This window comes from Callorhinchus milii, unplaced genomic scaffold (assembly GCF_018977255.1).
Source record: "Callorhinchus milii isolate IMCB2004 unplaced genomic scaffold, IMCB_Cmil_1.0 Scaffold21, whole genome shotgun sequence".
Lineage (NCBI taxonomy): Eukaryota > Metazoa > Chordata > Chondrichthyes > Chimaeriformes > Callorhinchidae > Callorhinchus > Callorhinchus milii.
In genome coordinates this window covers 4,811,702-4,824,678 of record NW_024704762.1, presented here as the reverse complement: position 1 = coordinate 4,824,678, position 12,977 = coordinate 4,811,702, and the positions used below count along the sequence as shown (strand labels likewise).

The following is a 12,977-nucleotide window of genomic DNA, read 5'->3' as shown; positions in this document are numbered from 1 at the left end:
CTTTAAGGGGCTGTGTATTCAATACAGCATATTTCTAGAGTTTGGAGGAAAAGAACTCTTATGTTTATCCATCTCTCAACCACCCTGGGATTGCAGGGTTTTATGCATTTAGCAGCTTATGGAGGCAGTCTGTGAGCAGAGAATTTAGTATGGCTACCACAATGAATAGGAACAGCTGAATGCATATGCTGTATACATGTATATGTGTGTGTGTGTGAGTGTATGTGTGTGTATGTATATATATCAAAATGGCAGGGAATTTAAACATCTTCCTAATTTACCTCCAAATCCAAACTCTGGCTAGAATCTCCTTGGATATGTTATGTTGAAAGCACTTGTATCTAATGTTCTTGATACTTAGCGGATCCTGGTGTTGAGTGCAATTCCTAATGATAGGAATCTGGAAGCGATGCTGTCCCAGTCTGCCCCTGTTGTTGGTTAACATTATCTGATGAGAGTGGAATACAAGCGCCGTGTGAGCGAGGTGATGGCTAAAGTCAAGACTCCCAAATCCCTGCTGAATAATGTATTTGAAAAGTATTGAGTACTGGCAATTGATTGTTTTATTATTTGTCTTCCCTCAACGCGAGAGGGTCGTTTCTGTCTTTCTTCCTGCCTTTGTGTAGAGCTCACCATGTGGGGTGGGTTTGAACTGTGCAATTCATTGTAATGGGAAGAAGCTATTCGGGTGTGTGTGTGTGTGTGTGTGAGGAAGTAGGTGGGATCAGATGGGGCTCTATTTACAATGGACTTGAGCAGCAAGTGAGCAGTTAATCAGCCTGAGCAAAATCATTCAGTTTCTCAGGTGTCGCACATTCACCTTTTGGAAGGAATGCTTTCCTTCGGTTTCCACAGCAGATTTAAAATCTTGAAACCCCATCTGTACTTTAAGAACTGGAATTTCCCCCCCACCCCCCCCCCCCCCCCCCCCACCCCATTACTGTTTGATAAGTTTTGGCATTCTTCCTCCTGTAACACACATTAAGGACGGCAGTGATAGTGTCATATCCCACTCTTTCTCCTTTGATTCTTTGAGGCCACCAACCTGACGAGCCATTGGGCTAACCTGCCCTCGTGCCAGCCTCCGTGTATCAGAGCGGGAGCTTCGTGCAGTGTGTTGCTGTAACTAATTACAGCCATATCTCATATTCCTAGGCATAGGCATGAGGTATTCCAGGCCTCTCTCTATCGTTCTGTGTTCTGTTCCCCAGACCCAGGGGTTCTTGCTCTGAGCAAAGGAGATCGGTCTTGGGCAGACATCCCTTGGATTACTGAGAATCTGTTGCGACTCTGGCGTGATTTAGTTCATATAAATCGTTGCTCCGCTCAGTAGCATAAACAGCTGTATCGCCTATCACTTACCGAGTGTTCTGGGGACCTCATTAAGCAAACTGAGGACTCCAAGCTCCCTCCCCACCCATGAGGAAGAATGTGGGTGAACTTGTTTCTGGGCTCTCAACTTGACTGAAAGCCCTTCAAGATTATTCTGATGATAGTCTGTCTATAATTCTACCTTCTCAGCACCCAAACCTGATGTAGTGTTGAAGGAGCAGTTGTGGTGTGGGACTGTGTGTTAATGTGAAATCCAATTTTAACATGAATATTCTCTGTACTTGTGCCTGTTTTCTGATCACCTGAGACACAGAGCATTCATTTTGTCAGGCATTGAAATAGGATTTATTTAATGATTTTTGTACAATGTTTCTGTGTAATTGTATTTTGAGGTTAAATCTACCTCTGAGGGAACGACGTGGGTTCAATGGGGCAACGCAGTGATTAAACCCAAATGCCTGTGAACAGTCTTTTCTTGTTGACATATCACTGGGATGTGAACTCCAGTTGGACACATCAAGCTTATTTTTATTAAATCTTAACAGTTCCCACAGTGTTAAGAGTGGATTTGAAGACATAATAATCCTTGAATTTGTTATGCCGCCGTATCATGTTGTCGAGACATCTCAAAAGGCTTCACAAAATTTACTGTTAAGTGTGGGGACTGCATTTGCAGGCAAACATAACAGCCAATTTGTGCACAGCAATGTCTCAAATAGCTGTGAAGTGAGTGACTAACCCGATCACGGAGATTGTTGGCCAGGACACTGGGAGAAGCTCTCCTTTTGAATAAAGCCATGCAATGTTTAACGTCCACAGGGCTGGACACGCAGATCACTTTCAGCTGAACAAAGTTGCAAAACTTGTCAATAGAAATTGCATTACGGAATTAAATAAATATTCTTTTTTGGATAATTAAGGAGCAATTTCTGTAGGAGGCGAAGAGGTAAAGACGGATTTAATAGCTTCGCAAAATGTAAAAGTTATTAATTGTAATGCAGCAGAATTGACCGCTGACACCTGAACCTCTCCAGGTTCTGTCCTGGTGTAGCACCTTTTCATGGAAGCAGATCGCGCTGTCTCTAATGATTTTAAAATGTTTACCTATGACAACTGCACCATCTATTGGTAGGAAGTTTGTAGGAGGTACTAAGCATCCTGTTGCCAATTGATGCTTTTTAAAAGACGGGCCTATTTACTCTGGTTGGCTCCCAATATTTTTAAATCTCCAAGGATATTGCTTTAATTTTCACTTTTATTATGAGGTGAAGACTGCGACATAAATGTGCTTTCAATACTGGTCACTACGTTATTGCAAAGGATGCAGAATTCAATACAGTACCACACATGGCTATGGAGGCTGGAACCATCAGAATCATGCGAGGGAACCGAATAAAGATGTGAGCGGTGAAAGCAATGAGCTTTGGTATGGGAAAGAGCTGTAAAGTGGAATTAATAATACGGGGTGGCTTAGTACTTAGTATTACGCACCTAATACAATTTTTATAACAATATAATGATCCTTGCATTTGATACAGTGCCTTATCATGTCTTTGAGACGTCTCAAAGCGCTTCGCAGGATATACTATAAAGTGAATTGACTGTTTTGTGGGTGAAACGCGGCAGCCAATTGCGCACAGCAGTGTCCCACAAACGGTCATGGATTGAGTGACCACACAAATTTTTTTTAAGTGCTTATTATATGTTTATCTCTTTATGTTTTGTGTATAAAGAGAGCCACACAGTTTAAATGGAAAGAGATTAGAGAGAGAGAGAGAGTCACAGAGTATAAAAAGAGTTAGTCACACAGTGTGTAATGGGAGTCACAGAGTAGAGAGAGAGTCACACTGTGTAACAGGAGAGAGTAATGGAGTATACACACACACACATTATTGATTAACATGGAGCAGGTAAAGGGTGTCTAACCTGTGTCTAACCCACTGGTGTCTTCTCAGTCCAGGTGTGGATTCCGCCATCTTCAGTCCCTGCCTGTCCTCGCCCTGGGGTTAGTGACCCTCAGAGTTCGCTCTGTGCCCCAGCAACTTCCAGAAATTCACAGAATATACCGCGATCAAATGAGTTTCTGCTCTCCAGATATTTCCTCACGACTCCCAGAGCAGGTCTGTTGGGGTAGCCATAGATTCCAGTAGAGATACAGGGAAAAATGATTGTCTGCAGACTGTTGTCTTTGACGGCTTTCAAGCTCTTCCTATAACAGCTGAGGAGCTGATTGCTTGGTGGGTTCCTTTTGTCCAGTATCTTGGGCCCAACCGTGTGAATCATGTTTGGCCTGGCAGGCAGGCAGGAGCCTCTGCTGATCTTGGCATCTCCGGTGTTGTAACCCCCCAGGGTCAAGCACTCCTCCCGCAGAAGGCCCCCGACTACTGCTGTCAACTCCACCTCCTCCCAACAGAAGAGTTTGCTGCGTTGACAATGGCATCAATTACCAGTTTGGTTTGCTTGATTCCTTACACTCTTTTCTTCCATGACGGGGATAACTTCAAAGGGACCCCAACCTACACATTTCTTGTAACATGTAAAGAGTTGCAGCATGCAGCAAATTAAGTTAAAGAAGTAATGGTTTTCCAACAAAACAGCTTTCAGCTTTATTGTCAAACAGCTAATCACATACATACACACATAACATAAAGAACCTTATTCATTTTGTATATCTGTTCTGATCAGTTCCTCCCTGCTATGGGACCAGCTTTCAAACGTAAAAAGGTCTGTTTGGGTCTGGAGTTTTTGAAATGTGGGACTGATGTATTCTGCAGTTTGTATCTGGAGAACCCCGTAATGCTGTATAAAAAGCAGGACTGGAATCCAACAGTAAAAGGTCTTAAATAGAGTTCAAATTTGTAAGTGGAAACACAATATCTACAGGTGAAAGTAAACCATGGAACACAACTGACCATGTGTCCAGTCTAAACTTAAAAAAAAAGTACATTGTTATTCTCTCCCGTCTCACAACTAGACTGCCGCCATATTCCACGAAAAAGCCTTTTTAGATAAATAGCGATGTTGGGAGAGGGTTCTCTCCGAGTATGTGTGATCTCTGTGAAGGGGAGTGGGAGACTGTAGGAGATGGGCTATATTTACACATTCCAGCAATGCAACGAGTAGCAGTGGCAGAGAGATTGGATTAACTTGAACCGCGTGAGCTGCTTTTACATTTACACGCGGAATCTCCACCTGAAGGAATCGCACATTTCAGAATTTGGGATAGTTTATATTCAAAAGCTGCAGCGATTTTTATATTATTTTAATTGGAATCCGGCATGACTGCTGGTGAAGAGCCCAGCACAGAGGGCAATACAGAGACGGCTACTGCTCTTGACCTGTAAGTATTTTTTGTAAACATTTTTTTCATTTATTGAGCCCCTGAAGTGTCAGTATGGACTATGTGTTCAAAGTTAAGACATTGGGCTTAAACCCACAACACTGTAGATTCGGAGGCGAGAATGCTAGCAACTGAGCCAGGTTGACACCTTGTGTTATCTGCTCCATCTTTTTTTTAATGCACTACTTTTTTGTGTCTTCCAACTTTTTATATTTACGCTCGTTATAGTGTCTTGAAATAAATTAGTGTGTAAAATTGTAACATGCAGTGAACTTTCCAATAACGCTGGATTTATTTGATTCCTTACAATATTTTTACATTAACTTTGCAAAACTTTTTGGATAATTTTTTCTAGGCTCCGTAAGAAAGGTTGAATTCTGCAGCTAAAGTGATAAGCTAAAGGCAGCAAGAGTTTAATGATGAGAATCAACTGAGGGAGCCTTTACCGCTACTACATCTCACACATTACAATCTTTGTGTGATCGGTGCAATCGGGCAGCAAATACTGTTCGTGAAGGAGACACACCCAGGAAAGATCAGGTTGGGGACAAAAGGGAAAAATTAAGGATTTAAAGGGGAATCTGCCACAGAGGAACAGCGAGGAAATGTAATCACTGCTTCAGATCACACAGAGACAGAGGCTTTGTATAATCATAAACCCACAGAGCCGGGTAGAGGGACTCGGGGAACGACTGCTCCTGGAAGGTGTGTAACAGGGTCAGGTTGCTGCCTGACACACTGTAAAACGAGATGACCCCAGCCTCAAAATCCACAAACACACCCACTTTGGAGGCCATTCCCGCTGCCAGTTTAATCTCTTTGCAATTGTGTCGAACTGTAAGTAACCCGCCCCACGAGCGCAGTATCCACGACTTTTTGTTCCATCCCAGTAAACACTCGGCACCTCCACCCTTCCGGCTCAGGCTACCGTAACAGACGCCAGCCCCCCACCACTCGCTCCCTGTAACCTGCAGCTCCCAGTAAGAGCTGCCGCAGCTCACTCCCTCACTGCCGAGAACCTGCTGCCAAAGGTCGAACCTCTTCACATTGTTCGGAATCGGCCATGTGCGGTCAGACACCGACACAGTCCTGTTGCTGTTGGACAGGATGAGTTTGGGATTTGCTGTGTCAGGATCGAGAGACGGCGTTTGTCCGTCTGTGAAGAGAAGGAGAAATGTGGGTAAATCACTGATTATTCCAGGTAGTAGGAGCAGGGGAGTTCCGTTAAAAAGTAAAATATCCTCTTTGACCGTGCCTTCGGCCACCCTCCTACCCTGTACCCTCACTTACCGCAATCCATTCCCCCACCCCTCCCCCACCACCTACTTGGGTCCAAACCCCTGACTGTCGAAGGCCTTAGGATGTCCTCCCGACGTGAAAGGTGCTATACAAATCATTGCAATAATGCATTTGATAAGAGCGCCTCATCACATCGTTGAGAAGTCTCAGAGCGCTTCACAGAATATGCTGCAAACAAGAAATTAAATAAGTGTAGCGCCTTTCACGTAAGGAGGCACTGAAGTGGAGTGACTGTGTATTTTGCAGGTGAAAAGCGGTAGCCAAAATTGCGCATCTGCTGATCTTAAAATGTTTGGGAAAAGTGGACTCTTCTCTGTAGAGTTTGGCCTGAGGTAAGTGATGCCAATTCAGACAAATGTGTTGCAGCAGGTATGAAGGGATATGTGAAAAGGTGGGCACTATGATTATAAGATCTGCCAAGCACCAATAAACTGGTAGAACTGACTCGATGGGCTGAATAGCCCTTGTTCCTGTTTTCTGATGTATTCCCAACACAAATTGGGATTTTACCTCAAATCTCTGGAATTTAAAGCTCGTCTTTGGGATTCAGAAGCCTTGGAATTGTCCTACCCGAATGCTGACGGATAAACTGGTTTAAGAGCATGTGCTCTCCAGCCTGAAGCCTCACACGCACAGCAGGCCTCAGAGCTGCTATTTCAGCTGCAGGAACGACCGAATGGGAGACCGATCGATATCTGTTCACGTCGCCCTGTAACTGGCTGCACAGAGGTGAGTGTGGGCTCAAGGTCTGCTCAAAGAGATTAGAAAATGCTCCATCATTCAAGACTGACTCATCAACAACAATTGGCCCTTATACAGCATCTCTCAGGAAAGAAAATCTCTCTTTACACCCTGAAGACTGGGAACCCGAGCCCCAAGTGTGAGAAGATGGCCGAAATCAGTTGAAGAGGTAGGTTTTGAAACCAGAGATAGGAAGGGAGCCAAAGGGGGGATTCTGGAAGAGGTGCTGGAGAGAGTGGGCGAGGTGCCTGTAAGCTCGCCTGCTGCAGGTGGGATAGAATGGTCAGGGGAGTATGAATGCAAGACATTGTACAGGTAGGAATGAAGCAAAGGAAGGATGAGACTCTTAAATGTGCTGGAGGATATAGAGCCAGGCAAAGATGGTGGGGAGCGAAGGGCTTGCAGAGTCTAGTGTGGGAAACAGAGCAGGCTGGATGATCTGAAGCTTGTGGAGGTTAGAGACTTGGGAGACTAAGGAGCAGGACGTTGTCGAAGTCAAATCTGGAGGTGACGTAGCCACGAATGAGAGTTTTGACTAAGATCATTTATGCACCGCAACAAACAATGTAACATTACAAAGTTAAAGTGAATTCCCTGAGTTCATTTGATGAGTTGTGCATTTCTCTGATCGTTGCTTTGTACATGATACAGACCCCACAACTATTGCAAGACAACAGGAAAAACACAAACAAACATCTACTTACGCATAACGACTAGAAAGTTTCTGTCTCTCTGGCTGCTCATCTGAGCCACTGCATCGTACTGCTTCTGAACCCAGTTTGCCAGCTTTTCAAGAATTGATTTGTCCACCACAGAGACGGTGCGGGCGGAATGAGTGGTTCAGACACATCTTTCAGCCTAAATAATGATAGAAAAGCAGACAGTGAGATCTGGGCTGCAACATTGGCTCCCGTGAGTTTTCACTTTGCGCGACATTTCATGTCATTGAGCCTCAGAGTGAAGGCCAATGACTGCAAAGTTGCTGGGGATAATAATAATAATCCTTGCGCTTTATCATGTCATTGAGATGTCTCAAAGGGCTTCACAAGATATACTGTAAAGTGGATTGACTGAATATTTTGAGCACAAAACCCACAAAATCTACAGGATTGAAGCATCCTGTCACATTTCTCCACGGACTTTGCTTAGTCGTGTCACTTTTTTTTACTAGGGTCCAATTCCACAGCTGCCATTTGGTATCCCGCTCATGTGACCGTTCATCTGGGAGCCATGAGGAGAACCAAACGAGCCAGGGTTGATGTTGCTGACCACCATACAAGCTCACATGTGTGGATGTACTGGGAGAACAGGATTGTCTAAGCTGCGTTACTCCAGTAAAACTCACATAAGTCCGATCTGTATAAATAGAATAGTCACCTAATATCGTATATCTGGCCAAGTACCATTCAAGAGTTTATATTCTATGCAGATTTGACACAACTTATACTTTGCATAAAAGTCATATTAAATGTATGATCCCAACTGATACGACTTCTGCGAGGTTTACTATACATCATGTTCTGCTGTTGTAAAAGTATTGGTAGCAAGTGAGTAATGTACACACCGGGTAATCGCTATAGAATAAGGCTTGTGGTACCTGATAAGAGCTCACAAGTCTCTGTGATATTGGATTAAACTTGGTCCTCTTACCTATTTGCCAATGAATGAAACTCCTGCAACAAAGTAGATTGAAAATAAGTGTTAGTAAATCTGAGTATTGTATATAAACCCCAAATTCCATTTGCTTTTTAAAGCCTTGCCTACTTGCCCTCCCACCTACTTCTTTGCTACATCAATATGCAATTCAACCCAGAGGAATAATGCAAAGGGAGCTGGGCTAGAGCTTGGAGTGGAGACAGGAAAAGCATTACCTGTATAAACACAAGCTCTTCATTCTTCTTCAAAACACTGGTCAAAGCAGCTAAAGACGTTTCAGATTCCTTCAGTTGATTCTCCAGCTGGAAGATCTTAGTGTTGGTCTGTTCAGTTACACGCTTCTCCTCATTCTCCAGACGCTCGAGAACTTTTCTCTCTTCCTCCTCAACACTTTTCTTCAGTAACTTGTATTTCTCTTTCACTTTGCATTTGGCTTCCTGGATCTCACTCTTAAAATAACAAGAGAGTTAGTGCAGTGACTTCAAAACGAAGATCATTTCAGTGTGAGCCCACTTCCACGCTTCAGAGGCCTCCCCTCCCACTGCATGCCTCTGCCCTTGTTGGATAAAGAGCACTCGCTTTGCAAGTGAGAGACCTGAGTTCAATTCCAGGCAGGGCGAAACCTTGGGCAAGTTTCCTTACTCCACACACCTAATAATAATCCCTCCAAAAAAACCAAAACAATAATAAAAAAAATTGGTCATTTTCAATCTACGACTGTGGGACATTGCTGTGCGTAATTGGCTGCCGCGTTCGCCCACAAATATACAGTCAATTCACTTTACAGTCTATTCTGTGAAGCGCTTTGGGATGTCCTCCCTACGTGAAAAGCGCTATATCAAATGCAAGGATTATTATTATTATTCTGTTCCATTCTGTCAAAACGTATGCTTAAATATATACGTCACCCAGCTCGGTTATTTTTTCAATGCAAATGTCAAGAGGTGGCTGGATCCTCCGATAATAAAGTCACACTCACTCCCTCTTCAGTATATTTAGAATCAGAAAAACATTTCGCAGCACAGAAGAGGGCCCCTCAACCCACAGTGCCTGTGCCATCTCTCTGAAAGAGCTTTGTTACACTTAAGAGAATGAGAGAAAGTTGGCAGCACAATCCCCCTGGGCTGCCCAGACATTGTACAGTTATTTCAGTTTCAAGTTGGATTCTTGCGCTTTTAAGTGAATGATGTGCTTTGGTGTGTTGCGTGTGGAAGGCGTGACTAAACCCTCCGGCTACTGTTTGACGGCTCCTACCTGCGTGTTCTGTTTCTCTTTGTGATGAAGGTTCAGAGCTGCTTGAACAGCCTCAGTATTGCTCCTGATCCTCTCCAACTGACATTGTAAATGATCCTGAAATGGAAACCAAGAGAAAAGCGACTAACATCATGGGCAGGCAGATAGAAGCACAGACATAATGTGAAATCACTGGATATTTACAGGTCACAAGGGGGCCATTCAGCACATTGTACTCTCGACTTTGATCCCATTCCTCCTGTTCTTTCTCCGTATCCTTTAAATATGAACAATATTTATTTCAGATGGTATTATGGAGATTGCTTCCAATTCTGCGTAAAAACATTTCAGACATTTGAAACCATCAGTCTTGAGTTTCCAAATTGCCACACAGGTATAATAGGGGTCAGTGTGGCTTACACGCTTGCCGAGAGGTCAGAAGGTTGTGAATTTTAACTCTACTCGAGGACTTTGAGCTCACTCTTGAAACTGACACTCTTGTAAGTATAGGGTTGTGCTGCATTGTCGGAGGTGCCGTACTTTGGAATAACACATCAGACCAAAATCACACTTTGTGACACTTCAAAACGAGAAGGGAGGTTTGTCCTACAACAATAATCCTTCAGATAAAACTGATCATTTACATCATGGCTGTACAGTATGGGAATGTGGGACCTTGCTGTGTGGAAAAATGGCTGCAGGGCTTGCCTACAAATACAGTCACCTACATTTTACATCATTGTGAAGCAACAGCAAAATTGCATTTATGTAGGGCCTTTCATGTCGGAAGGCACTGGACAGTTAAGGGTTTCCATCCGAGCTGGGGGTTGGAATCAAATTAAAGAATTTTGCTGTATGAAATGAAAGAATTAAATTGTATTTTCATCACTGTGTAAGGTCCCGGTAAATGACTGGGTTACTGTTTCTGTGATACTGTGTTTCCCTTCTTGTGCACACATATACACAGGGTTAGATAAAGAGATAGAAAAATTAACAAACACTTACCCTCAGTTCCTTCTCTCCCTCGCTGATGCTGCTACAGTTGTGGTTCTTGTGCTTCCCCACTAAAGCACACAGGCTGCAGACACAGACTTTATCGTCTTTACAGTAAATCTCCAGCGACTTCTGGTGCTCTGGGCACTTCCACAGGGACAGATCAGTGGTGAGCTCTGTGAGGCTGTGGCTTTTGAACACAGAGTTCTCCCTGTGGTGCTTGAGGTGAATGGGACACAGGGAGGCTTCACACTTCAGGCAGGTTTTGACGGCCGGGAGCGGAGATTCGGTGCAGTAGTTACAGAGAACAGCATCCTGAGAGCTCTGCAGAGCCAGGTATTTCTGCACTATACTCGCCAGCTTGAAATTCTTCTCCAGACCAGGCCTCTCGCTGGTCTCTGCTCTGCACTCCGGGCAGGAGTAAGTGCCTGGGGCAGCCCCACTCCAGAACTCCTCGATACAGGCTCGACAGAAGCTGTGTTTGCACTCCAGCACCACAGGGTCCGTGTAAATGCCGAGGCAAATAGCGCAGGTCAACTCTTCCTCCAAGGTTACCAGGGATAAAGCAGCCGCCATGATCCAGCTCTCGGGTCACCTGGTGTTCAGTTGCTGTCTGTACAGTGTCTGTGAGAGAACAGACAAGTCCATTGTGACTTGGACTGGAAGCGTTTCAAAATAAGAATGCGCTCCTCCAAGGTACGATTTTTTTGTGGTGAAAAAAATAAACCAGCCACCCCCCCAGCCTGACCTCAGCTTTTGTGCGTCTCAATCTATAATGATATTAGATTGTTTAGGAGAATATATTAACCCCCCCCCACACAAAATTTGCTCGACAGTGCATTCGGTGAAGTGCTTTGAGACGTCGCGAAGGCTCGATTAAGGCGCTGCATCAAAAATTCAGTACTGATACTGAATTATCAGTACTGCTTACTGTTGTTACTAATGCGGTAAATATAAGGTCAGCTCTGCGTGGAGTTTTGTAAGATTATTTTAGGAGTGAAGAAGTGACTCATCATCCTTGAAGTTCACAGAACGTCTCACCCGAAGGGCTTCACCCCCAGCAATGCAGTTCACCCCAGCAATGGAGTTTTATTTTCAACTTTATGAGGACAATGTCTGCAATGTTTGGTTTGAACCTACAACTTCTGACTCAGAGGTGAGAGTGCTACCAAACAAGCCAGGCTGACATCTGCTTCTGCCTTCAATTAGTTTCTCTTCTTGTGTCTGCTCCCAAGTTATAAACAGATATTTGCTTTTGCTGGTGTAACATGTCCTTAACTACCTTCAATTACATTATATCCTGTACATTGTGAATACAGTATACATTTCCTCTACAGCTCAGGGGAAAGAGGGAATACAACATAGCACCTTTTACATCGGGAGGAAGTTTTGAAGCGCTTCCTACAACTTTCTGAACTTTGAACTGAACGCACAGCATCTGGACTCTTCTGGTCCCTTTAAAGACAACTGAAGTTTTGACACTGCTGCTGGTCAGCTCATAATGTTGCAGATCATTGCGTTGGCAAATTCAAGAGGGAATAATTATCCGTCTTTTTGATGAAAAATTAAATTGCAGGGTGTACAAAAGATAAAGCGGGAGGTTCCATTTTACTTTGGGACATCTCTGGAATTTCCATAAACATGGGGAATTGCACGGAATCACGTTTGGTTTGAACACTCTTCAGGCAAGGTGATCATCATAATAATAATAATAACAACAATAATAATGCTTGCATTTTGAGATGTCTCGAAGCACTTCACAGAATATATTGCGAAGCGGAGTGACTGTATTTTGTGGGCGAAACACGGCAGCCAATTGCGCAAAGCGGTGTCCCACTGTGGATTGAGTGATGACATTTTTTTGGGGTGCGGGATGGGGTGGGGCGGAAGGGGGGAAGGAAGTATTACTGCCAATCGATCCGCGATCCGTCCGAACGACTTAACAACCGGGTCAGTCGTCGGTTGGCCAATTGGTGATGGTGAGTCAATGGGTGGGGGGGGGGGTAGACGATTGGCGGTGGGTTAACGCGCGCGTCAAGGGTCGTCCTCCCGATGTGAAAGGCGCGATACAAATATAAGTTGTCGTCGTCGTCGTCAAGACCCCCCCCCCTGGGTGACCCCCCCAAAAAAAATACCCCCATTGTACCGTGTGTCCACCTTGTCCGCAAAACTCGCTCACGTGATTTTTTTTAAAGAAAAAGAGAAACTCACACGTAACAACTGAACCTTTCTGACTAAAGCTGAGCTGCGGGAGAGCAGAGCAACGTCTTGGTCGGTTCCATCCAGTCAGTCAGTCCAGTCAGACAGTGGGTGGGTTTGGCCGCCCCTCACAAACATGGCGTCGCCGCTGCTCCCCTTCTTGCCCAACCCCCTTCCCCTCCCC

General features: G+C 44.4%; 1 protein-coding gene across 1 annotated transcript; it reads right to left on the bottom strand.

Moving 5' to 3' along the window:
• Positions 1–3,913: 3,913 nt before the first annotated feature.
• Positions 3,914–12,973, bottom strand: LOC103183511 (E3 ubiquitin/ISG15 ligase TRIM25). Its single transcript, XM_042342848.1, has 8 exons — positions 12,806–12,973; positions 10,607–11,218; positions 9,623–9,718; positions 8,584–8,817; positions 8,363–8,385; positions 7,454–7,570; positions 6,542–6,690; positions 3,914–5,828 (listed from the first exon to the last, which is right to left on the bottom strand). Exons 2-8 carry the CDS (start codon positions 11,168–11,170, stop codon positions 5,284–5,286), a joined length of 1,728 nt encoding a protein of 575 aa, XP_042198782.1. The 5' UTR covers positions 11,171–11,218; positions 12,806–12,973; the 3' UTR covers positions 3,914–5,283.
• Positions 12,974–12,977: the final 4 nt, after the last annotated feature.

What these genes read in the sequence shown, in the direction of transcription:
- LOC103183511 (XM_042342848.1), bottom strand. Translation starts at nt 11,170, where the DNA reads ATGGCGGCTGCTTTATCCCTGGTAACCTTGGAGGAAGAGTTGACCTGC. An exon ending in AAGAGAAACAGAACACGCAG is followed by an intron (nt 8,818 to 9,622) that starts GTAGGAGCCGTC and finishes TGTTATTTTAAG; the next exon opens with AGTGAGATCCAGGAAGCCAA. An exon ending in TTTCATTCATTGGCAAATAG is followed by an intron (nt 7,571 to 8,362) that starts GTAAGAGGACCA and finishes ATCATTATTTAG; the next exon opens with GCTGAAAGATGTGTCTGAAC.